The sequence below is a fragment of the Zea mays genome, chromosome 4 (genome assembly GCF_902167145.1).
Source record: "Zea mays cultivar B73 chromosome 4, Zm-B73-REFERENCE-NAM-5.0, whole genome shotgun sequence".
Taxonomy (NCBI): Eukaryota; Viridiplantae; Streptophyta; class Magnoliopsida; order Poales; family Poaceae; genus Zea; species Zea mays.
Window position 1 is genome coordinate 108958047 of NC_050099.1, and position 25005 is coordinate 108983051.

General features: G+C 51.3%; 1 protein-coding gene across 3 annotated transcripts in view; it reads left to right on the top strand.

Moving 5' to 3' along the window:
* The first annotated feature begins 288 nt into the window (after positions 1-288).
* Positions 289-25005, top strand: part of LOC118471938 (DNA repair protein RAD5A) — a 42738-nt gene continuing 18021 nt past the window's right edge. For 2 of the 3 annotated variants that reach the window (XR_004857791.1, XM_035967311.1), the window contains exons 1-11: positions 289-952; positions 1033-1166; positions 1265-1400; positions 1809-1862; positions 1943-2089; positions 2178-2329; positions 2417-2501; positions 2609-2866; positions 3049-3195; positions 3657-3812; positions 3980-4047. Coding sequence is in view for 2 of the 3 variants with exons in the window: in XM_035967311.1 (XP_035823204.1) it covers positions 437-952; positions 1033-1166; positions 1265-1400; positions 1809-1862; positions 1943-2089; positions 2178-2329; positions 2417-2501; positions 2609-2866; positions 3049-3195; positions 3657-3812; positions 3980-4047 (1853 nt within the window). In the remaining variant the exon portion in view is untranslated. The remainder of the gene's footprint in view (positions 953-1032; positions 1167-1264; positions 1401-1808; positions 1863-1942; positions 2090-2177; positions 2330-2416; positions 2502-2608; positions 2867-3048; positions 3196-3656; positions 3813-3979; positions 4048-25005) is intronic. The other variant, XM_035967310.1, reaches the window with a different exon arrangement.

Consider the following 25005-nt stretch of genomic DNA (forward strand, 5'->3'; position numbering starts at 1 on the left):
CACATGCGTCCTTAATCCAAGACGCTGGGTACTCAGGCACCTATAAATACCCTCGCACAGTGCCCTTAAGAGGCTAGATTAACAGAGCAATTGTCTTACTAACCTAAAACCTTGTTTGCATTACTTTCACTCTCGCGTTGGATCATCTTGCTCGGGAGAGCAAGTTCCAACACTCCCTATACATTATTATATTTTGATTGCATTTATTACTTAGAGATTTAGGATTGTATTATGTAGTTTTTTGAAGCTGTCTTTTATATTTAGAAAATTGTTCCAAAGCATTATGTTGCACATGTCCTAAGTGTTGCGAGGGCAAATCGGTCTAGCCCTCCCACCTTCCCGCGAAATCTAATAGTCGGCGGCGCGAAGCAGGAGTTCTGGGGAAATTTCGCCGGCCGGGTGCGAGCAGAGCCGCCGCCGCCTTCTTGCGTGGGAGATGGTGAAGGAGCGGGAGGAGCAAGTGGCCATTGTGCGCATGGTGCTTGGCGAGGGTACACCGGAGATGGACATCATCCGTGCTCTCCACATGGCCGGCGACGACCCCACCAAGGCCATTAACATCCTCCTCGACCTCAACAAGGCTGCGCCACCTCTCCCGCCGTCGCCGTCTCCCTTTCCCTGTCCATCGCCCTCCCCTTCGCCGGGGAAACCCGCCAAAGCCCTCGTCGACTCAACCCCACCATGCAAAGCCCCTACCCGGCCCATGCCCACGGCAGAGAAACCTAAGTCCACTACAAGCAACGGTGGCAGCGAGGAGCACTGGTGGCTGGTGGGGAGCGCCGAGATGGTGGGGCTGTCCACCTGCAAGGGAAGGCGAATTACCTCAGGGGACGTGGTCACCTTCAGCTTCCCCAATGCCACAACCGCCGTGGGCAAGAGCCGTCCGAGCCGTCCCGCCCTAGCTTCCTGCTCCTCCGAGATCATGCGCTTCTCCACCCCGAGCCACGGGGAGGTACACTACTTCATCATTGCTGCCCACCCCATCTTGGCAGTGCATCAAGCTATTGTATGAACAATTTGTTGCTGTTTTAGGTGGGTCGCATCCCCAATGAGTGGGCAAGGTGCCTCCTTCCCCTTCTCAAAGAGAACAAGTTAAAAGTCAAGGGCTCGTGCAAATCAGCTCCCGAGGTGCTTACCATTATGGACACTGTCCTCTTGTCAGTGAGGTATACAAACCACGACTGAAACTAAGTCCAGTTTATATGCAATTTAGCATCTTTGTTGCTTGACTACACCACCTTCGCTGAGGTCTTGTACTTTGTAGTATATATATCAACAGCTCAATGTTTCATGATCAAAAGCAATCGTCACCCAAAGCAGCTCGATTTGCTCCAGATGACTCCACATTTCACCCCCTACCTGCACTTTTCAAATTGATAGGACTTGCTCCTTTTATTAAGGTGAGCTGTGCGCTCTTATCATCCCCTGCTCGTTTATTATCTAGTGCAAATGCACTGCAAAAGTCTACCAATTTAAAGCTCTTGGATAGGTGAATGTATAAATATGCATTGCCAAAGTTTGTACAATTGTAATTAGGTGTTCTTTGGTATCATGAAATTAGCGTAGCGTTGATAAATATTTTTTGAACAGTCACTGATGAACACTGAAAGCAAAAAATTAAGAAGTATGAGAACCATTTATATATCTTTACCCCAACATTGTACAACATATGATTTTAGAATGTGGATAAAGGTATAAAAAGACATTAAAAGAAACAAGTCCATTTAAGTCACATGCATTCCTCTTTCTCTGGAATCAACATTTTAGTATGGTCTGATTTTTTTTGGTTTGACATAAATTGAAAACAGGCCGCTTTTACTCCAGAAGATCTTTATTCCAGGAAGCGGCCAACTGAAACAAAGGTAATAGTTTAGTACTTCATTCGTTACACTGCTATCAAAATAATAGATATTGGCCTTTTATGTTTTTTCTGCCTGAACAGAGCAGTATAGGGTCTCCTGCTGCAAAGCTGACATCCGGCAGATTGAGGTTGTCTTCTGATGGAAACGAAGATGATCATGGTGAAGAAACTGTTTCAGATTCAGATTTGGATGATATAATTGGGATCTCAGACAGCTGTGCACTAGAGGTAATTCAACAGCCCATCGTTGTGCAGTGTTTCAGCAACTAGTGGATATTATCCTGACCTCAGTGTGCTCTGAATTTATATTTTGTAGGAAAGGGCTCCCCCTGATTCTCTGATGTGTGATCTACGCTCTTATCAAAAGCAGGCACTTCATTGGATGCTGCAGCTTGAGAAAGGTAGTTCTTCCCAGGATGCCGCTACAACCCTTCACCCTTGTTGGGAAGCATACAAACTTGAGGATAAGTATGCATGTGTTATATGAGCTGTTTTTAATAACCATTCTGGCAATAGTTGGACATTACATTTCATATTTTATTGCATTTATTTCAGGAGGGAACTCGTTTTGTACTTGAACGTGTTTTCAGGCGATGCTACAACTGAATTTCCTAGTACATTACAACTTTCTAGAGGAGGAGTAAGAATATTTTTAATATTGTATTTCTTTATGTTTAGCATTTCTATGATAGCTATCGTTTCTGGTTGATTTTACGATCAATTCTATTAACTGGAGTAAAAATTAAGATTCTGGCAGATGCAATGGGACTGGGGAAGACTATTATGACGATAGCTCTTCTTCTTTCTGATTCTAGCAAAGGATGCATCACAACTCAGAATGCTGCTCAGACCCCTAGAGAAGCTAGTGGGTTGGGTGAATCGCATGATGCTGTGAAGAAGCTTGCTAACCCTTTCTCTTTTAGCAAACACAAGAAACCTAAGGCCCCACTTATTGGAGGAAGCAATCTAATTATCTGTCCAATGACACTAATTAGTCAGTGGAAGGTATAGTTCTAATTGTGGCACCACCCCACCATTGCCTATGCTACATTATATGTGTGCTTATTTGCTGCAGAAAAGTAAAAGATAAGAGGTTAACATAATTTTGACTTGCTTTACCAATTTCATCTTTAAGTGTTTCTTTCAACTATTTTTCTGAACACTAGAGTTGATGTTATGAATAACAGGCAGAGATTGAAGCTCATACTAAGCCAGGCACTGCGAATATATATGTTCACTATGGACAAAACAGGCCAAAAGATGCAAGCATCATTGGTCAGAGTGATATTGTCCTGACTACATATGGTGTTGTGTCATCAGAGTTTTCAATCGATGTAAGCTCTGAGATCTTATATCTCTTTCAGTTTACTCTTATTATGTTCAAGCTTTTGTAAAAAATTCATTGGTTAAGAATTAAGATAACCTAGATAGCACCAGACCATGCGATTGATTGGTCATTTGCATACTCTTACTACTATAGCCACTTGATTTGACATCTTCTACTTTTACTTGTGTCCATTTTTTATCAAAATAATACAGATAATGCATTACCCATTTGCTTGTCTTTTGTCCTTCCCACCATGTTTCTGCATTTGATCCTTCATGTCATACTTACACAATCTTATTGGTAAAATATGGCTTGCTTAAATTTGGTCCATACATGCATAAACAAGATAGCCACATTGACCAAAGTATGGATGCAATGATGGGGAACTGCTGGGTCCATTGCTATTAATATTTAGTTTGAATTATGCAAACTTATTCTTGACTGAACTTTTGATATCTGCTTGGCTAGGGTTCAACAGAAAATGGGGCTTTGTACTCTGTACATTGGTTCAGAGTTGTGCTTGACGAAGCACACATGATAAAATCTTCTAAAAGTTTGATATCCCTAGCTGCGGCTGCTCTGACTGCAGATCGGCGCTGGTGTCTCACTGGTACACCAATTCAGGTGAGAATATGTGTAGATCTATCGGTCTTTGTTAGAATTCCCTGAACATATCATGTTTATCCCTAATGCAGGATTATGGAGCCGACATTTTACTCTTATTTTTCACGCATGTATTTGCGTACTAGGTGCTTATGCATTCAAATTTATGAAGTTTACTTTACTCACAGAACAATTTGGAGGATTTATACAGCCTTTTCCGGTTTCTGAAAGTTGAACCATGGAGGAACTGGGCTTTGTAAGTGTGTTTTTATTGGTTTTCATTGACGTTTCTAGTTGAACTTGACAGCTCTAAATTAATTGGACTTTTGAAATTCATAATGGTTTCTCACATTATTTACCACTTTCTATTTATTGTACACATCACGGGAGCATTTGAGGTTGTGTAGATGATTAATTTGTTTCATAGCAGTGGCAGAGGATTAGAACAGTTATTAAGGGAGCCAAACAGAAAGAGATAAATCATAAAGAGGAGTTAGGAATTTTCTACTGCATTTACATGTTAGATTTCAGTGTTGTAACAGGAACCAAACATGGGGTAGCCACCCCCTCCCTCCCTTTGACACTATTTTGTAATGTCTTGTAAGCGTGTGGGACGCTACACGGGAGGAGATGGTGATATGAGTCTGCAGTAGTCAGTAGGCGGCACACTGTTGGCAGTAAGTAATATGGGTAGGGGAGCAAGTTGTGATTGGTGGGCTTCTGTGTGGGTTGTGGAGTCGTGTGGGCCGTGGGCCGGTGTTGTAAGCGTTTAAATACCCAAGTGGCCGTCAGGTGGGGTATGAAAAACTAAATAACAGAATTTGTTCCAGAAGACTTATCTCACTCTTTCAAACAGCGCACACGCCGAATCACTTCTGGCGATCGTCGTGGTCGCTCACGTATGGCGTACCGTCGGCCAAGGGCTATCACAAGTAGTACCAGAGTTTGGTCGATTCGAGGACAGAGGAAGGATCAGGGTGTCACCACGGCTCTGTCAGCAAAACCATCGGCACAGACAAGATTCATCTTGGAGGCGATGGCGGACTACGACAGAGTTGGTCAAGAGAAGTGGAGTAAGGTGTTCGACGCCTTGAGCAATTTTACCGGATAACTGAAGGAGTTGGAAACGGGTCTAGAACCAACTTCTAGCTCAATCCGACCTTGCGGCATCTGTGTCAGAGCAAGTGGCGGAGGAGAGGAACGAGTTGTTTCAAAAAGTAGAAGAGACTGGTCGAGTGGTGGCGCAATTGAGGTTGGAGAAGATGGACAGATAGTTTGGAGACAAATCGAATGAATCGGAGGAGTGTGGGGATGAACCGTACCAACGTCGTCGACTACCTCGGTTCGGGAAGCGGGTGGATCATGGTGGACCCATCAAGTGTATGACGTTGGGACTCTAGAGTGTATGACGGATGCATCCTGATCAGGGTCGTCAGGTATTGCCAAAACTATCATTCTCGACATTTGTTGGAGAGGATCCGGTGGTTTGGTTGGATAAGTTTGTAGACTACACTATTTTCAAATTACCGGAAGCAACTTGGTGTCAGCAGCAGCAATGCATATGGAACAGAACGCTGTTCGATGATGGCAGGTGTATAAGCTGCGGAATGGAATGGGCAATTGGATGGAATTTGTGGCTGTGATAGAAGCTAAGTTTGGTGTTGATGCCTATCCAAAAGCTTTGAGGAAGTTATTGAATCTGAGGCATACTGAAAGTGTTGAGGCTGTAAGTAGAGGGACTCTAACTCTCATCAAGAGGATGACACTATGAGTTGGGGCAATTTTCTTGTTTATTTCTTCAAACACTACATACCCATCTAAGGGTTGGAGACCCATATTTATAGCCCTAGAGGCTGCACTACCACACCTTCTCACACACACTACACAACAGGATTGTCCTCTAGATGCTAAAGAGACTACAAAGGACAGTCAAAAGCGACTGTTGTCCTCTAGATGCTAAAGCGACTACAGAGGACCGTCAAAAAGCGACTGATGTCCTCTAGATGCTAAAGAGACTACAGAGGACAGTCAAAAGCGACTGTTGTCCTCTAGATGCTCAAGACTTATTCCATCATTCTCCCCCTAAGTCTTGGGCGTCGTCTTGTGAGAAAGTTGGGCCATCCCGGACCTCGAGCAAAGCTCAACAAACTTGATCTTCCCAAGGGGCTTGGTGAGCAGGTCTGCAAGCTGATCCTTGGTGTTGATGTAACGCGCCTTGATGCTCCCTTCTGCCAAGCAGTCTCGGATGAAGTGGTATCTCAGCCGGATGTGCTTGCTCCGTTCATGGAACACGAGGTTCTTGGCCAATGCCAGAGCGGACTGGCTGTCCACCCTGAGTTCCACCGCTCCAGTGTCTCTCCCGAGGAGATCACCGAGCAGTCGAGCCAGCCAGAGCGCCTGAGTCGAAGCAGTGGACGCCGCTATGTACTCGGCCTCGTAGCTGGACATGGCCACCACCTGCTGCTTGACCGACTGCCAGCTAATGAGGCACTTGCCGAGGAAGAAGAGGATCCCGCTTGTGCTCTTGCTAGTGTCGATGTCAACGGCGTGGTCGCTGTCGCTGTATACGACAAGGTGTGCATCCCTAGGGCACCTCGGGTAGTAGAGACCGTGGTCGAGAGTCCCCGCAACATAGTGGATGATCCTTTTCACAGCCTGCTCATGCTCCGTCGTCGGTCGCTGCAAGAACCGACTAACGTAGCCGACGGAGTATGCCAAGTCAGGCCGTGTGTGGACGAGGTAGCGAAGGCTCCCCACAAGACGCCGGTACTGTGTAGCATCCACCTCCTCCGTCGTGCTGTCGCGACTCAGCTTCAGCCTCTCCTCCATCGGAGTGAGAGCTGGGTTGCAGTCGGTGAGCCCAGCCAGCTCAACAATGCGCTTGGCGTAGGCGATCTGGCGAAGTGTGATCCCGGAGTCTCCCTGGTGCACCTCAATCCCCAGGTAGAAGGAGAGATGCCCCAGGTCACTCATTTGGAAGGTGGCCTTCATCTCTTCCTTGAACGCTGCCACCTCTACATCCTTGGCGCCGGTGATCACCAAGTCGTCGACGTAGACACCCACCAGCAGGGCACTTCCTCCATTGCACCGTCGATAGATGGCCGCCTCGTGCGAGCTTGGCGTGAAACCCATTCCTTTGAGCGTGGAATCCAGCTTGGCATTCCACGCCCTCGGTGCCTGTCGCAGGCCATAGAGAGCTTTGCGCAGGCGCAACACCTTGCCCTCCTTGCCAGGGATCGCAAAACCTAGCGGCTGGTGTACGTAGACCTCCTCCTTTAAGTCGCCGTTAAGAAACGCCGACTTGACGTCCATGTGATGAACGTGCCAGCCCTGCTGGGCTGACAGCGCAAGGAGGAGTCGCACGGATTCCATCCGTGCCACGGGGGCGAAAGCATCGTCGAAGTCGATCCCCTCCTGCTGTAGGAAACCGCGTGCCACCAAGCGAGCCTTGTGCTTGACGATGGCGCCGGCTTCATCCCTCTTCAGTTTGAACACCCATTTAAGGGTGATCGCGCGATGACCATGAGGGAGATCAGCGAGCTCCCAGGTGCGGTTCGTCTCAACCGCGTCCATCTCCGACTGCATAGCGGCATGCCAAGCCGCATGTTTCTCGGCCTCCGCGAAAGATCGAGGCTCACCATCGTCGCATGCAAGATGCAACTCTCCTGCCAGAATGCGAGATGCAGGGCCTGGCACCGACGGGTCGATGAGAAGGCCCTCCACCCTTCGATACCGCAACGGCTCGCCGTCGTAGCACGCGTCGACGTGCTCTTCGTCGCGGGACAGAGGGGTCACGAGCTCCACTGGGTCGTGCTCGACACGAGCTGGTGTCGGAGAGGACGTTCCCGGAGAGGGTACTGTCAGTGCTGGAGTACGTGGTGGCGAAGAGCTCGCTGTAGCCAGAGTCGTGGTTGGAGTGCGTGGTGGTGAAGAGCTCGTTGTAGCAGGAGCTGGAGAGTTTGGCGCTGGAGTCGGTGGAGACTTGGGGGCTGGGGTAGACCTGCTCGGAGAAGAGTTGCCTACTCCCCCAGCTCCCTCAAAGTGGACGTACTCGATGGTGAAGTCGTACGTCGGAGTCGTGCCGTCGTCCACCGCCTTGTCCCACGCCCATCCTCGCCCTTCGTCGAACACTACGTCGCGCGCCGTGCGCACACGCTGTGTTCTTGGGTCAAGGATGCGGTAGGCCTTCGAGCCCTCCGCGTAGCCAATGAACACCCCTGGGGTGCTCCTATCGTCGAGCTTGCTGATGTGGCCAAGCTCCTTGGTGAACGCGAGGCAGCCGAAGACCCGTAGGTGAGAGACCGCCGGCTTGCGTCCATGCCAAGCCTCGTACGGTGTCATCCCGTTGAGAGCCTTGGTGGGCGAGCGGTCGAGGATGTAAACCGCTGTCACCACCACCTCTCCCCAGAAGACAGCTGGCATTCCTCTCTGCTTGAGGAGAGCGCGAGCCATCCCCACAACCGTCTGGTTGCGCCGCTCGACGACACCGTTTTGCTGCGGGCTGTATGGCGCGGAGTAATGGCGCTGAACGCCCTCATCCGCGCAGTACGACGCGAACTCAGCCGCCGTGAATTCGCCGCCGTTGTCGGTGCGCAGCACGCGCAGCTTGCGGCCGCACTCCGCCTCCGCAGCGACCTGCACACGCCTGATGGTGTTCGCAGCCTCTCCCTTGCTGCCAAGGATCATCACCCACATGTAGCGGGAGAGATCGTCGACGAGCAGCAAGAAGTAGCGTCGTCCTCCTGGTGTGGCTGGTGTCACCGGGCCACACAAGTCCCCATGCACGAGCTCGAGCCTCTCCTTGGCTCGGAAGCTCGACTGCTGGGGAAAGGGGAGCCGTCTCTCCTTTGTCAACACGCAGACATCGCAGAATTGTTCCACATGGTCAAGGCACGGCAGGCCTCATACCATCTCCTTAGCACTGAGCCGCTTCAGGGCCTCGAAGTTAAGGTGCCCGAAGCGCTCGTGCCACTGCCATGCCCCGTCGTCTCGACGAGCAGCAAGGCAGCAAGGTTGTGCCACCTTCACATTGAGGATGTATAGCCGATTTGGACTCCTGTGTACCTTGGCAAGAAGGCGACGAGAGGGATCTCAGATCCTCATGACTCCGTGCTCGACCTCCACACGCGAACCGTTCTCATCCAGCTGTCCCAAGCTGATGATAGAGTTCCTCAACGCGGGGATGTAGCAGACTCCGGTGAGCAGCCTGTGCTCACCAGACGCGGCGGTGAAGACGACTGAGCCGGCGCCCTTGATCTCTACGCCGGAGGCGTCCCCAAACTTGACGGAGCCTCGGACGCTAGAGTCAAGCTCGGTGAAGAACTCCCGTCGGCCGGTCATGTGATGAGTGGCGCCGGTGTCGAGGCACCATCCTTCGATCATGTCCTTGTTGGAGCCGTCGCCGAGGAAAGCGCGTGCTTTCGACTCATCAAGGTGGAGGAGTGCCGCTGCGGCCGGTGCCGCTGGAGATGGCTCGATGCTTGCATGTGCCAGGGGCAGGGTCTCCTCCTCCGCCTCCGCCTGTGCGACGTTGGCCTGGCCACGTCGTGGCTGCCGACAATCCCTGGCCTAGTGGCCAAGCTTGCCACAGTTGTGGCAGCCGTCGTCTCGTGCCGGCTTCTTGTTGCCGACGGCGCTGCCTTGGGCACCTCCACGTGCACCACCCTCAGCATGTCCTCGCGCCCCGGCCTGGGCGCCTCCACGCGCCTTGCGCGGCATGCCGCGTTTGCGGCCTCGTGTCGAGGAGGACTCCCCCTTCTTGTCACCCTGACAGGCCTCCCACTGCTCCCGAGTGAGATGTAGCTTCCCGCCGATAGTGATAGGCCCAGAGAGAGCCTGTGGTTCGTCGCCGTCGACCACCTTGAGGCGACCAATCGCCTCTTCGATCGTCATCGTGGAGAGGTCTAGCAGAGACTCGATCGAGCGAGCAATCTTCCTGTACTTCTCGGGGATGCAACGGAAGAGCTTCTCAACAGCTCTCTCCTCATCGTAGGTGTCGTCGCCGAACTGCACCATCTTCTGCAACAGAGTGTTGAGGCGGAGAGCAAAGTCATCAACATCCTCACCTGGCTTGAAGGCCAGGTTCTCCCACTCCTTGCGAAGTGCCTGCAGTGTGGTCTTTTGGGCACGATCGCTGCCGATGCGGGTCGCAACGATGGCGTCCCAGGCCTCCTTGGCAGTCCGCTTCTGGGAAAGCGAAAACTGCATCTCGGGCGGGACTGCAGCAATGAGGGCATCCAGCGCCCGCCGATCCTCGTGGTAGTCGACGTCGTCGTAACGAACTGCTTCCCACATGTGGCGAACCTGGAGCCGTACCCTCACCACCGCGGCCCACTCGACGTAGTTGGTCTTGGTGAGGGTAGGCCACCCACCGCCGGGACCGATGTCCCTGACAATGGCCTGGGCCATGCGGCGACCATGGTACCGATCCGGGGAGGGAGAACCGCGCCGCCTGTAGAGGCCGCGATCTCCGTCGACTCGGTCGCCGCCGCCGGGAGCACCGCCGGCGCGTCTACGCCCGTCTGGGCTGCCGCCGCGTGCGCCTCCGCCTAGAGCGCCGTCAGCGCGTATCCGGGCTGCCGCCACGCGCGCCCCCATGGGGATGCGCGGCTGCCCACTATGCCGCCTGCTCTCGCGCTGCTTCCCTCGCCAGCCTGAGCTCTTCGTCGGTGTTGTCGTCGACAGAAGCAGAGCTGCCAGCTCTACTGCCGCGCAGAACCTCGAGCTCTGTTGCCGCCGCACGTGCAGCATCCGCCGCCTCCGCTGCTTCTACTTCCGCTCTCGCCGCTGCCAGTTCCGCCGCCGCCAACCGTGCTGCCCTCGCCGCTGTCGCTGCAGCCGCCGCTGCTGCTCGCTCGCGTTCTTGTGCCGCGGCGACCTCGGCCTCCTGCTGGCGCCGCGCACTCGAAGTGGCCGAGCGTAGGGACATGGTGGGCTAGTGAGGGGTCGCTGCGTGCGGAAGAGGCTGTCTCAGACGAAAGGCTGCTCGTCTGAGCAGGGGAGGAAGGAACAGTTGGAGCTCTTGCTGCCGACTGAGTGTGGGGAGAGGCGCGGGAAGGAGATGAGCACGAGATGTTTAGGCTGCAGGATAGTTTGGCTTTGATACCAATTGTAAGTAAAGGGACTCTAACTCTCATCAAGAGGATGACACTATGAGTTGGGGCAATTTTCTTGTTTATTTCTTCAAACACTACACAATGCCATACGCATCTAAGGGTTGGAGACCCATATTTATAGCCATAGAGGCTGCACTACCACACCTTCTCACACACAGTACACAACAGGATTGTCCTCTAGATGCTAAAGAGACTACAGAGGACAGTCAAAAGCGACTGTTGTCCTCTAGATGCTAAAGCGACTACAGAGGACAGTCAAAAAGCGACTGCTGTCCTCTAGATGTTAAAGAGACTACAGAGGACAGTCAAAAGCGACTGTTGTCCTCTAGATGCTCAAGACTTATTCCATCAGAGGCTTATATAACTGAATTCGAGCAGGTCCGATATGGTGCTGCCGTGCAGTCGTGCACAATGCTGAACTGGATGAAATCTTCTTCGTGACTCAGTTTGTGCATGATCTTAAACCTGATATTCAGAACGCGGTGCAGGTGCAGTTACCCACCACAGTTGATAAGGCGATGTTACTAGCACAATTGCAACAGGAAGTACTGGAGCGCAGCAAGTATAAAGGGCAGTGACAGGTCCCGACTAGTCTATTCCCAGTCCATTGGAGGGTAAGGGTCAGCAATTGGGGTGGATTTGTCCAAGGAGAGATGCAGAGAGTTTAGAAGACTGAATGGTTTATGCTATGCTTGTGGTGACAAGTTTGAGCCAGGGCATATTGCAAAGTGTACTAAACTGGGTCCAGTACAACTTAATGCTGTAGTTACTAAAGATATATCGATGGTGTTGACTAATGAAATTTTGCAGCAGTTGTCACAGGAAGATGTCCTGTCAATTATCTATGCAGGCTTTGGCTGGACCTGATAGTGACAATAGCATGCGAGTTAGATCTATTGTACACAAGCTAGTGATGCTAATGCTGATTGACTCAGTAGTTCCACCAGTTTTATTAGTGAACATATGGTTCAGCAGTTGGGGTTAGCTGTCAACTCTTGTCAGCCTGTGACTGTGAAGGTGGCCAATGGGCATTCCATGATTAGCACCACTATGGTAAAATGGTTGGAATGGTGGGCTAATGGGCACTTTTATCATACTGATACGAGAGTATTGTCTTTGAGTGCTTTTGATGCAGTTCTGAGGTATGATTGGCTCACAAATCATAGTCCAATGCACTGTGATTGGGAACAGAAAGTGCTAAGATTTGTGGATGACGATACTCAGGTAACTTTGTATGGGGTTGGAGTGAAGGATCCCTCATCAGTTTAGGATGTGTCAGTTGCTCAAGTGCACAAATGTGTGAAAGGAAATGAGGTTTGGGCTTTTGTCTTGTTGGAACCCATGGTTGAATTGAAGGACACCCTGGAAGCAGATATTCAGCTTTTGCTTCAGGTATTTGACATTTTTACAGTCCCCACTCAGCTTGCTTCTGTCAGGCCTTATGACAACATATTCCTTTGATACCAAGGGCTGTTCCAGTCAATTCCGGACCTTATAGGTATTCACCATTTCACAAGAATGAAATTGAGAGACACTGTCCTATTCGATGCTGGCCTCATCATTCCTAGTGTCAGTCAATTTGTTTCTCCAGCATTATTGGTGAATAAAAAAGATGGCTCATGGAGATTCTGTGTGGACTACAGGAAGTTGAATGCATTGACAATTAAGAACAAATTTCCTATGCCTTTAGTGGAAGAGATATTGGATGCGTTGGCAGGGACACAATTCTTTACTAGCTTGGATCTCACTACTGGGTACCACCATATAAAGATGGGGGAGGCTGATGAATACAAACCAACCTTTAAAACTCATCATGGCCATTATCAGTTCAGAGTTATGCCATTTGGATTCACTAATGCGCCTGCTACTTTCTAATGTGCTATGAACTCAGTGTTAGCACCCTTTCTTAGGAAATTTTCTATGGTGTTTATTGATGATATTTTGATATGTAGTCCCTCTTGTGCAGAGCATGTGACTCATATTAGAATGGTCTTGGACAGGTTGAGGGAACATCACTTCTTTGTCAAGAAGACAAAGTGTGTTTTTGGTATAATTGAACTGATTTATTTGGGCCACATCATCTCTCAACAAGGGGTGGCTACATATCCTTTCAAAACTGAAGCTATGAAGAATTGGCCTACTCCTACCTCTGTGACTGAGTTGAGGTTTTTTTGGGGTTTGACTGGTTATTACAGAAGTGGTTTGTGAGACACTATGGTGTGATTGCCAAACCCCTTAGCAAATTGTTGCAGCACAAAGCATTTCAGTGGGGCAAGGAGGCTGAGATAGCTTTTCAAGCCTTGCAACAAGCTATGCAGTCTACCCCAGTCTTAGCTTTGCCTCAATTTGATGAGCCTTTCATGGTGGAAACTGATGCTTGTGATGGAGTAGGAGCAGTGTTGATGCAAAAACACAGACCCATTGCTTATCTGAGTAAGACTCAAGTTGCCCATTTATGAAAGAGTTCTTGGCTTTGTTATTGACTTGCTGGCAGTAGAAAGGTGGCGTCAGTACCTTCACCGTGCTGAGTTTGTATCAAAACCGACCATAAAGCTCTCAGTTTTTTTGATGATCAGTTACTGCAGTGTGATTTGCAGAAAAGGGCTATTGCTAAGCTTATGGGGCTGCAGTTCAAGGTTGTTTATCGGAAAGACAAGGACAATGTTGCTGCCAACGCATTGTCCCGAGTGGGGCACTTTATGGCTTTGCAGACAGTGTCTGAGGTGCAACTAGGGTGGATTAAAGAGGCTATCAATTCTTATGTGACTGATGAGGATGCTCAAAACGCTCAACCAGCAGTCTCCAGCCCCAATGAGTAGGGTTTCTCTTTGCAACAGGGTATTATTCGAAAGGGGAGTCGAATTTGGCCTCTGCTTTGAAGAGGTGATTTCAGTGTTACATGACAGCGTGGTGGGAGGTCATTATGGCAGTAAAGCGACTTACCATCGAGTCAGACGTGTGTTTTGGTGGAACGGTTTAAAATCGGATGTAATCAGTTTTGTCAAGCAATGTGGGGTTTGTCAGCAGGCTAAACACGAGAGGGTTCATTCATCGGGTCTTTTTTGAACGTAATGGCAAGAGCTCTGCTCTCAATTAAGAATAATGGAATTGATCAAGTTTTAAGTAAAACCGGGCCCAAAACCTACACAGAGCGCACGCTAGAAAAACCGGCGAAGGTGATGGAATAAGTCTTGAGCATCTAGAGGACAACAGTCGTTTTTGACTGTCCTCTGTAGTCCTTTAGCATCTAGAGGACAACTTGACTGTCCTCTGTAGTCTCTTTAGCATCTAGAGGACAACAGTCGCTTTTTGACTGTCCTCTGTAGTCTCTTTAGTATCTAGAGGACAACAATCGCTTTTGACTGTCCTCTGTAGTCTCTTTAGCATCTAGAGGACAATCCTGTTGTGTAGTGTGTGTGAGAAGGTGTGGTAGTGCAGCCTCTAGGGCTATAAATATGGGTCTCCAACCCTTAGATGGGTATGACATTGTGTAGTGTTTGAGGAAATAAACAGAAAATTGCCCCAACTCATAGTGTCGTCCTCTTGATGAGAGTTAGAGTCCCTCTACTTACAATTGGTATCAGAGCCAAACTATCTTGCAGCCTAAACATCTCGTGTTCATCTCCTTCCCGCCTCTCCCCACACTCAGTCGGTAGCAAGAGCTCCAACTGTTCCTTCCTCTCTTGCTCAGACGAGCAGCCTTTCGTCTGAGACAACCTCTTCCACATGCAGCGACCCCTCACTAGCCCACCATGTCCCTACGCTCGGTCACTTCGAGTGCGCGGCGCCAGCAGGAAGCCGAGGTCGCCGCGGCACAAGAACACGAGCGAGCAGCAGCAGCGGTTGCAGCGACAGCGGCGAGGGCAGCACGGCTGGCGGCAGCGGAACTGTCAGCAGCGAGAGCGGAAGTAGAAGCAGCGGAGGCGGCAGATGCTGCACGTTCGGCGGCAGCAGAGCTCGAGGTTCTGCACGGCAGTAGAGCTGGCAGCTCTGCTTCTGTCGACGACAACACCGACGAAGAGCTCAGGCTGGCGAGGGAAGCAGCGCGAGAGCAGGCGGCACAGTGGGCAGCCGCGCATCCCCATGGGGACGCGCGTGGAGGCAGCCCAGATAGGCGCCGACGCGCTGACGGCGCTCCGGGCCAGGGCGCACGCGACGCGACTCTCCCTCCCCAGATCGGTACCATGGTCGCCGCATGGCCCAGGCCATTGTCTGGGACATCGGTCCCGGCGGTGGGTGGCCTACCCTCACCAAGACCAACTACGTCGAGTGGGCCGCGGTGATGAGGGTACGGCTCCAGGTTCGCCAAATGTGGGAAGCAGTTCGGTACGGCGACGTCGACTACCACGAGGATCGGCGGGCGCTGGATGCCCTCATTGCTGTAGTCCTGTCCGAGATGCAGTTTTCGCTTTCCCAGAAGAGGACTGCCAAGGAGGCCTGGGACGCCATCGCTGCGACCCGCATCGGCAGCGACCGTGCCCGCAAGACCAAACTGCAAGGCACTTCGCAAGGAGTGGGAGAACCTGGCCTTCAAGCCAGGTGAGGATGTTGATGACTTTGCTCTCCGCCTCAACACTCTGTTGCAGAAGATGGTGTAGTTCGGCGACGACACCTACGATGAGGAGAGAGCTGTTGAGAAGCTCTTCCGTTGCATCCCCGAGAAGTACAAGCAGATTGCTCGCTCGATCGAGTCTCTGGTAGACCTCTGCACGATGACGATCGAAGAAGCGATAGGTCGTCTCAAGATGGTCGACGGCGACGAACCACAGGCTCCCTCTGGGCCTATCACTATCGGCGGGAAGCTACATCTCACTCGGGAGCAGTGGGAGGCCTGTCAGGGTGACAAGAAGAAGGGGGAGTCCTCGACATGAGGCCGCAAACGCGGCAAGCAGCCGCAAGGCGCGTGGAGGCGCCCAGGCCGGGGCGCGAGGACATGCTGAGGGTGGTGCCCGTGGAGGTGCCCAAGGCGGCGCCGTCGGCAACAAGAAGCCGGCACGAGACGACGGCTGTCACAACTGCGGCAAGCTTGGCCACTGGGCCAGGGAATGTCGGCAGCCACGACGTGGTCATGCCAACGTCGCACAGGCGGAGGCGGAGGAGGAGACCCTGCTCCTGGCACATGCAAGCATCGAGCCATCTCCAGCGGCACCGGCCGCAGCGACACTCCTCCACCTTGATGAGTCGAAAGCACGGGCTTTCCTCGGCGACGGCTCCAACAAGGACATGATCGAAGGATGGTGCCTCGACACCGGCGCCACTCATCACATGACCGGCCGACGAGAGTTCACCGAGCTTGACTCTAGCGTTCGAGGCTCCGTCAAGTTTGGGGACGCCTCCGGCGTAGAGATCAAGGGCGCCGGCTCAGTCGTCTTCACCGCCACGTCTGGTGAGCACAGGGTTGAGGAACTCTATCATCAGCTTGGGACAGCTGGATGAGAACGGTTCGCGCGTGGCGGTCGAGCATGGAGTCATGAGGATCTGGGATCCCTCTCGTCGCTTTCTTGCCAAGGTACGCAGGAGTCCAAATCGGCTATACATCCTCAATGTGAAGGTGGCACAACCTTGCTGCCTTGCTGCTCGTCGAGACGACGGGGCATGGCAATGGCACGAGCGCTTCAGGCACCATAACTTCGAGGCCTTGAAGCGACTCAGTGCCAAGGAGATGGTACGAGGCCTGCCTTGCCTTGACCATGTGGAGCAATAATGCGATGTCTGCGTGTTGACAAAGCAGAGACAACTCCCCTTTCTCCAACAGTCGAGCTTCCAAGCCAAGGAGAGGCTCGAGCTCGTGCATGAGGACTTGTGTGGCCCGGTGACACCAGCCACACCAGGAGGACGACACTACTTATTGCTGCTCGTCGACCATCTCTCCCGCTACATGTGGGTGATGATCCTTGGCAGCAAGGGAGAGGCTGCGAACGCCATCAGGCGTGTGCAGGTCGCTGCGGAGGCGGAGTGCGGCCGCAAGCTGCGCGTGCTGCGCACCGACGGCGAATTCACGGCGGCTGAGTTCGCGTCGTACTGCGCGGATGAGGGCGTTCAGCGCCACTACTCCGCGCCGTACAGCCGCAGCAGAACGGCGTCGTCGAGCGACGCAACCAGACGGTTGTGGGGATGGCTCGGGCTCTCCTCAAGCAGAGAGGAATGTCAGCTGTCTTCTGGGGAGAGGCGGTGGTGACAGCGGTTTACATCCTCAACCGCTCGCCCACCAAGGCTCTCAACGGGATGACACTGTACGAGGCTTGGCATGGGCGCAAGCCGGCGGTCTCTCACCTACGGGTCTTCGGCTGCCTCACGTTCACCAAGGAGCTTGGCCACATCAGCAAGCTCGACGATAGGAGCACCCCGGGGGTGTTCATTGGCTACGCGGAGGGCTCGAAGACCTACCGCATCCTTGACCTAAGAACACAGCGTGTGCGCACGGCGCGCGACGTAGTGTTCGACGAAGGGCGAGGATGGGCGTGGGACAAGGCAGTGGACGACGACACGACTCCGACGTACGACTTCACCATCGAGTACGTCCACTTTGAGGGAGCTGGGGGAGTAGGCAACTCTTCTCCGAGCAGGTCTACCCCAGCCCCCAAGTCTCCACCGACTCCAGCGCCAAACTCTCCAGCTCCTGCTACAACGAGCTCTTCACCACCACGCACTCCAGCCACGACTTCGGCTACAACGAGCTCTTCGCCACCACGTACTCCAGCACCGACGGTACCCTCTCCGGGAACGTCCTCTCCGACACTAGCTCGTGTCGAGCACGACCCAGTGGAGCTCGTGACCCCTCTGTCCCGCGACGAGGAGCGCGTCGACGCGTGCTACGACGGCGAGCCGTTGCGGTATCGAAGGGTGGAGGGCCTTCTCATCGACTCGTCGGTGCCATGCCCTGCATCTCGTATACTGGCAGGAGAGTTGCATCTTGCATGCGACGATGGTGAGCCTCGGTCTTTCGCGGAGGCCGAGAAACATGCGGCTTGGCGTGCCGCGATGCAGTCGGAGATGGACGCGGTTGAGACGAACCGCACCTGGGAGCTCGCTGATCTCCCTCATGGTCATCGCGCGATCACCCTTAAATGGGTGTTCAAACTGAAGAGGGATGAAGCCGGCGCCATCGTCAAGCACAAGGCTCGCTTGGTGGCACGCGATTTCCTACAGCAGGAGGGGATCGACTTCGACGATGCTTTCGCCCCCGTGGCACGGATGGAATCTGTGCGACTCCTCCTTGCGTTGTCAGCCTAGCAGGGCTGGCACGTTCATCACATGGACGTCAAGTCGGCGTTTCTTAACGACGACTTGAAGGAGGAGGTCTACGTACACCAGCCGCCAGGTTTTGCGATCCCTGGCAAGGAGGGCAAGGTGTTGCGCCTGCGCAAGGCTCTCTATGGCCTGCGACAGGCACCGAGGGCGTGGAATGCCAAGCTGGATTCCACGCTCAAAGGAATGGGTTTCACGCCAAGCCCGCACGAGGCGGCCATCTATCGGCGGGGCAATGGAGGAAGTGCCCTGCTGGTGGGTGTCTACGTCGACGACTGCAACCCAGCTCTCACTCCGATGGAGGAGAGGCTGAAGCTGAGTCGCGACAGCACGACGGAGGAGGTGGATGCTACATAGTACCGGCGTCTTGTGGGAGCCTTCGCTACCTCGTCCACACAAGGCCTGACTTGGCATTCTTCGTCGGCTACATTAGTCGGTTCTTGCAGCGATCGACGACGGAGCATGAGCAGGCTGTGAAGAGGATCATCCGTTATGTTGCGGGGACTCTCGACCACGGTCTCTACTACCTGAGGTGCCCTGGGGAGGCACACCTTGTCGGGTACAGCGACAACGACCACGCCGGTGACATCGACACTAGCAAGAGCACAAGCGAGATCCTCTTCTTCCTCGGCAAGTGCCTCATTAGCTGGCAGTCGGTCAAGCAACAGGTGGTGGCCATGTCCAGCTGCGAGGCCGAGTACATAGCGGCGTCCACTGCTTCGACTTAGGCGCTCTGGCTGGCTCGACTGCTCAGTGATCTCCTCGGGAGAGACCCTGGAGCGGTGGAACTCAGGGTGGACAGCCAGTCCGCTCTGGCATTGGCCAAGAACCCCGTGTTCCATGAACGGAGCAAGCACATCCGGCTGAGATACCACTTCATCCGAGACTGCTTGGCAGAAGGGAGCATCAAGGCGCGCTACATCAACACCAAGGATCAGCTTGCAGACCTGCTCACCAAGCCCCTTTGGAAGATCAAGTTTGTTGAGCTTTGCTCCAGGTCCGGGATAGCCCAACTTTCTCACAAGACGACACCCAAGACTTAGGGGGAGAATGATGGAATAAGTCTTGAGCATCTAGAGGACAACAGTCACTTTTGACTGTCCTCTGTAGTCCTTTAGCATCTAGAGAACAACAGTCGCTTTTTGACTGTCCTCTGTAGTCTCTTTAGCATCTAGAGGACAACAGTCGCTTTTGACTGTCCTCTGTAGTCTCTTTAGCATCTAGAGGACAATTCTGTTGTGTAGTGTGTGTGAGAAGGTGTGGTAGTGCAGCCTCTAGGGCTATAAATATGGGTCTCCAACCCTTAGATGGGTATGACATTGTGTAGTGTTTGAGTAAATAAACAGAAAATTGCCCTAACTCATAGTGTCATCCTCTTGATGAGAGTTAGAGTCCCTCTATTTACAATTGATATCAGGCCCAAGTCTTCCTAGACAATGTGGTAAAGGTACATGGCAGATTGGGATAAGGTTTTTACCGGTCATTCTTGGAAAGCTCCTTTTTCAATCTCTGCGTATTATCCGCAGTCTGATGGGCAATCTGAGTATGTCAACTAGTGTGTTGAGATGTATTTGCGGTGTGCTATTCACGAGACTCCTACCAAATGGATGAAGTGGTGACCTCTCGCGGAGTTTTGGTAGTTACTCCCCTTTTAAGGCTCTCTATGGGTATGACCTAGTTTTTTATGCTGCTCTGCTGGTGTCCAATGAAGACAACTCCCCAGTTTTTGAATTTTTGACTGAATGACAAGCATATTCAGCAATCTTAATGGAATGATTGGCTACTGCTAAAAATCGTATGAAACTCCAGGCTGATAAACATCGTTCCAATCGTGAATTTCAGGTGGGGGAGTTGGTGTTGTTGAAGTTGCAGCTGTATGTGCAGACTTTGGTGGTGAGCAGGTCCTGTCCGAAATTGGCCTTCAAATATTTTGGACCCTTTACAGTGCTTCAAAGTATTGGTTATGTGGCTTATAAACTGGATTTGCTTGACACTGCGATTGTGACAGCCCTTCCAAGTTATCAGGTCCACATGCACCCATCCTTGCCATAATGGCATCAGATTGCTATCCATGTGTACCGGGTAACTTAATAAGGCTATCGAGTTCATCAACTTGAACTTATCATCTCAAGGATCTCCCACATAACAGGCATATTACAGTAATCACATTTGATACACACATTGGAGATAGAGCAGAAGACTTTTACAAAATACACCTTACAATCTAGAACTCAAGTTTTACAACATAAAAGGGATTGAATTTATTACAAGTCCTGATAGTCTTCAAAGTGCATAACTTAACTACAATACTTGGAAAGGTGAAGCCTTTCCATAAGATATACACATAATTAATCTAAGCTTCAAGACCTTCACAAGAAGCAACTACTAAAGCCCAAGTCATCAAAATCTTTCCTGCAACAACATAGGGAATAAAACCCTGAGTAGGCAATTACTCAACACACTTTACCCACAAGTCGTGATTCCCATTCTGCTTGGAGATCATGACTCTCCATTGATCACTACCATGGTGACCTAGCATGGTCTCACTACGTAGCCTTTACAAAGATTCCCCAGATGTCATAGTCGCCCGTTAGGTTTCTCCAGTTTGATAAACACAGTACTTCTCCCCACAGGAAGGGTGACTAACAAAACCAAATCATAGAACCTCTACAACCAGCCTTGGCAGAGCAAGTACTGTGCCTGGACCCCATTGACGGCCCTACGGCGAAGTCAACTACACCTCAAGTTCCTCTAATTAATCAGCTACAGGCGTCCCATTCCACCCTCATGGTTGTACTGTTATCCCGGGTGGTCACTCAACAAACAGGTACTTATGGAGAGGTACTCAGGAAACAACCTGAGTCCCCTAAAGTATCCACAAGATCATCATCGGGATAACATCATCGTATCATAAATATTCACATTATGTTCGTTGATTAAGTTAAAGCAATAGCATAAAGGTAACCATGATAACCCAAAAGGTAAACAAAAATAAGTAAATACAGACTAGTCAATCCTTAGGTTTCAATAAAGTAGTGCGGGATGGTATATTATAAAGTATGTAGGACATAATAGGTCAGAAGACACTTGCCTTCACCAGGTTGTTGCTCAGGAAGATCTTCGGCAACACACTCAGGAACCACGGCCTGCTCGTTGTCTAAACAAAGCGATCATGCATTCAATACATTTGGATAAAGACAAAGAACAATGCACCAAACAAATGCAATCGAGTGAACACAAATTTGACAAAGCAGTATAAACACAAAAGGTAAACCTAGGTGCTAGGGTGGATTAGTACACTTAGAGATTAGTGATTCTGTTATGGCCGACAGCTTAGCAGCCCTAATAAAATCAGTTAGTTTGTTTAGATGGATAAGTATCAGTTAGTTTGTTTAGATGGATAGGGATAAGGAGTTTGTTTAGATAGATAAGGATAAGCAGAGTTTGTCTAGAAAGATAAGGGACTAGTTGAGATAAGAACGGGTTGAGATAAGAATGGGCTGCTATCTCAGCCCTATAAAATGTACTCGTGAGTTCAATGAAAGCAAGCAAGCAATCATTTTGCTCACGCTTCCTCTCCCTGCGTCTACTGTTCTCCCGGCGGGTACTGTTCACGCGTGAACAGTGCCACCCTGTCTTCCAGCCAGCAGCCCTAACCCTAGGACAACGACGCCCAAACGTCGTGGTCCAGAGCCTCGCCCTTCTCCTCACCACTCATACCTTCTTAGAAGCCGCAGCTCCAACAATTTGACCGCCGGGAGAACAGTAGACGCAGGGAGAGGAAGCGTGAGCAAAATGATTGCTTGCTTGCTTTCATTGAACTCACAGGTACATTTTATAGGGCTGAGATAGCAGCCCATTCTTATCTCAACCTGTTCTTATCTCAACTAATCCCTTATCTTTCTAAACAAGCTCTGCTTATCCTTATCTATCTAAACAAACTCTTATCCCTATCCATCTAAACAAACTAACTGATACTTATCCATCTAAACAAACTAACTGATTTTATTAGGGCTGCTAGGCTGTCGGCCATAACAGGTTCCCTAAATATTATGGATTACATAATTTAGTTCCACTAATTTTAGTGAGACACCAAAATTATACCAGGGATAAATTCATACATGACATATTATTAATCTCACAAAGTTAAATACCTAAGTATCATTAGGGTTTTCCTTTTTATTTTCCTATTTCATAAACAAATTATTACATACACTAACCTATAGCTTAGGCATAAAATTAAAGTGCACATACAGTGAATGATCATAATTTATTTAGACAGAGAATAATCCTATGAACATTTTGCAATTTGAATCACTCAATTTGGGGTCCATATGAAAAAGATATGAAATAAACAAGTTTTGAAGTTTAAAATACAAAATTAGGTCCAATTCTGTGATTAATAAAAGGGCAGGGGTCTGTTTACAAGAATATAGGGGCCTGCGCGCAAAACCTAAAGGACGGCGGGTTGATTCTCGGTGAACCGAGGGTCTCTTTAACAAAATTACACGCGAAGGGGTATCGGGCCTGCTCAGCCGTCAAATCTCAAATCAACGGCCGAGATCAGATCCCGCGGACAAGCGCGCGCGCGGATGCGGCGAGTGCTGACAGACGGGCCAGGGGCGTCAGCAACACAGGTGTGGGGCGGACTGACCGACCGGGCCCAATTGCAGGGTGCGGGTGTGGGGGCGGATCCGAGCTGTCAGATCCGAATCAGACGGTTGGGATTAGATCTGGTTTAATTGAAGTCAGGCCGTCCGATTAGAAATGGGCGGGTAGGATGGACGCCAGGGACTTTGCCTTCTCCGTTCAGACAGGGGCGGCGCTTCCCACGGACACGGCGGCACCATCGCCGGCGGCGAGGCAGGCTGGGACTCCTAAGGCGCTAGGAGTTGGTCTGGATAGCCAGAGAGGTTAGGGATGACTTGACAAACACTAAGGCGAGGTCGGGATTGCGTGAACGGGGCTGAGGCGGGCAGACGGCGGAGGGGGACCCTCGGGCGAACCCAGGGCTGCTCCGGCGAGCAATACCCGCCGCAGTGGGGGTTAATCCGGCGCTCTAGGGTCGACATAGGTTCCGGGGAGAGGGTAGGGGTGCTCTAGGCTTGAGTTCGTGCTCGGGGAGGGGTTGCAGTGGCCGGACGCCGTGAAGAAGCGGCGGTCCGACGAAGGGGGGCTCCGGCGAGACAAAATTCCCCACGGTAAAGTGGAGTTGGCACAAAATAGGGACGAGGAAGGGTCACTTACCCAGAGATGGCGCTTGGGGTAGCTTGGCACGGCGCGAGGAGGCTCCGGTTGGTCGGACGTCGAAGAATCGCGGCGGCGGCGAGCTCCGACCTGCGCAGGGGAGAGGCTGAGCGTGGACCGGGCAGAGGAGTTGAGGAAAGGGGAAACCACCGCGTGTTCCCGGTGCGCCAAGCTCAGACGAAGCTCACCGTGGCCAAGACGCTGGCAGAAGTCCGGTGGTGACGGCAGAACGGCGAAGCGACAGTGGGGGGGGGGAGGGAGGCGGCGCTGTGGCTGGGTGAGTGCGAGGGCGGGGAGAGCGAGAATGTGAGGCAGGGGCGAGCTGAGGGAGTGTGCAGGGTCTTTACCTAGTGCTCGGGCGACGTGGGCGGGTCATGGGGACGTGGGTGCACACCATGGGCGCGACGGTTGCGGAGGAAGGGGCAGGTCTGACGGACAGGGCCCGTGAGCCAGCGAGAGAGGGTCCGCGCGAGTGCGCAACGGTGCTGACGGGCGGTCCTGTTGGGCAGAGAGAGGAGAGCGAGCGAGCGGGGTGCGACACCGACAGGTGAGGCCCGCCTGTCAGCGGACGCGGGCGCGCGGGGGGGGGGGGATAGCTGGGCCGGCTTGGGCCGAAAGGCCGAGGAGGGAGGGAGTTCGGGCTGTTTTCCTTTTTCCTTTTATTTTCTGAATTTCTAATCCTTTTCCTTTTATTTTCTCAATTCAAATTCAAACTATTCCAATATGTGCATCAATTCAAAGAATAACTTAGGCTCAGCATGATGCAACATTTCATGACTCACATAGTTTTGTCAAAATAAAATAATTAATCCCTCTCCTAATTAGCTTAATTCTAATCAAAAGAAAGAGAGAGAGAGAGATAACACCTGAATTTGGTAGATATTTAGAAAGAAATTTTATACTCCCAAAATCAGGGTGTTACACCTGTCCAAACAGCTTTAAACTTGACCCAAGAGCTAATATGTCCAAGATAAGCTTACACAAACTTTCCTACAATTTTTAGTGCTCTACTTTTAAACACTCCCAGTACCCAAAATTAATCATGGTGACTAACATATCAATCTAACCTATCCATACAATATGCTAGCTAGTCGGAGCAGCCAACTAGCTAACCACGACTAATTTAGACTCAGAAACCGTGAAACTACGGCGATCTCCGGTTCGGCCAAAACACCGGACAACTGGTGAGCAACGCCCTAAGTATTGCGCAAAACACAATCTAAATCCTTTCTTCTCTAATCCACCACACACAAACACGGGATAAGGACGATGGCGCTACCCATAGCCGACCATAATCACACAAGAACCAATTGTTTCGAACTTTCTTCTGCATTTACACATATATCCGAACCATACCTGCTCTAACACGCGACAAGCCGATGAAGCGAGAGGAACACATAAGGCGACACGGAGAAAGCACGCCGAGCACGACGGCCTGCTGGGCACGAGAAGCTGCAGGAGAAGACGACACTAAATAAACTAGGCACTCAGCTAACATTTTCCAATTGAAAAGAAGTCGATGACAAACCGTCGAGCTATACCACGGCGAGACGATGAAGCTTGTGAACGTAGGCAGGGAGAGGACGCTGCGGGACTCGACAGAC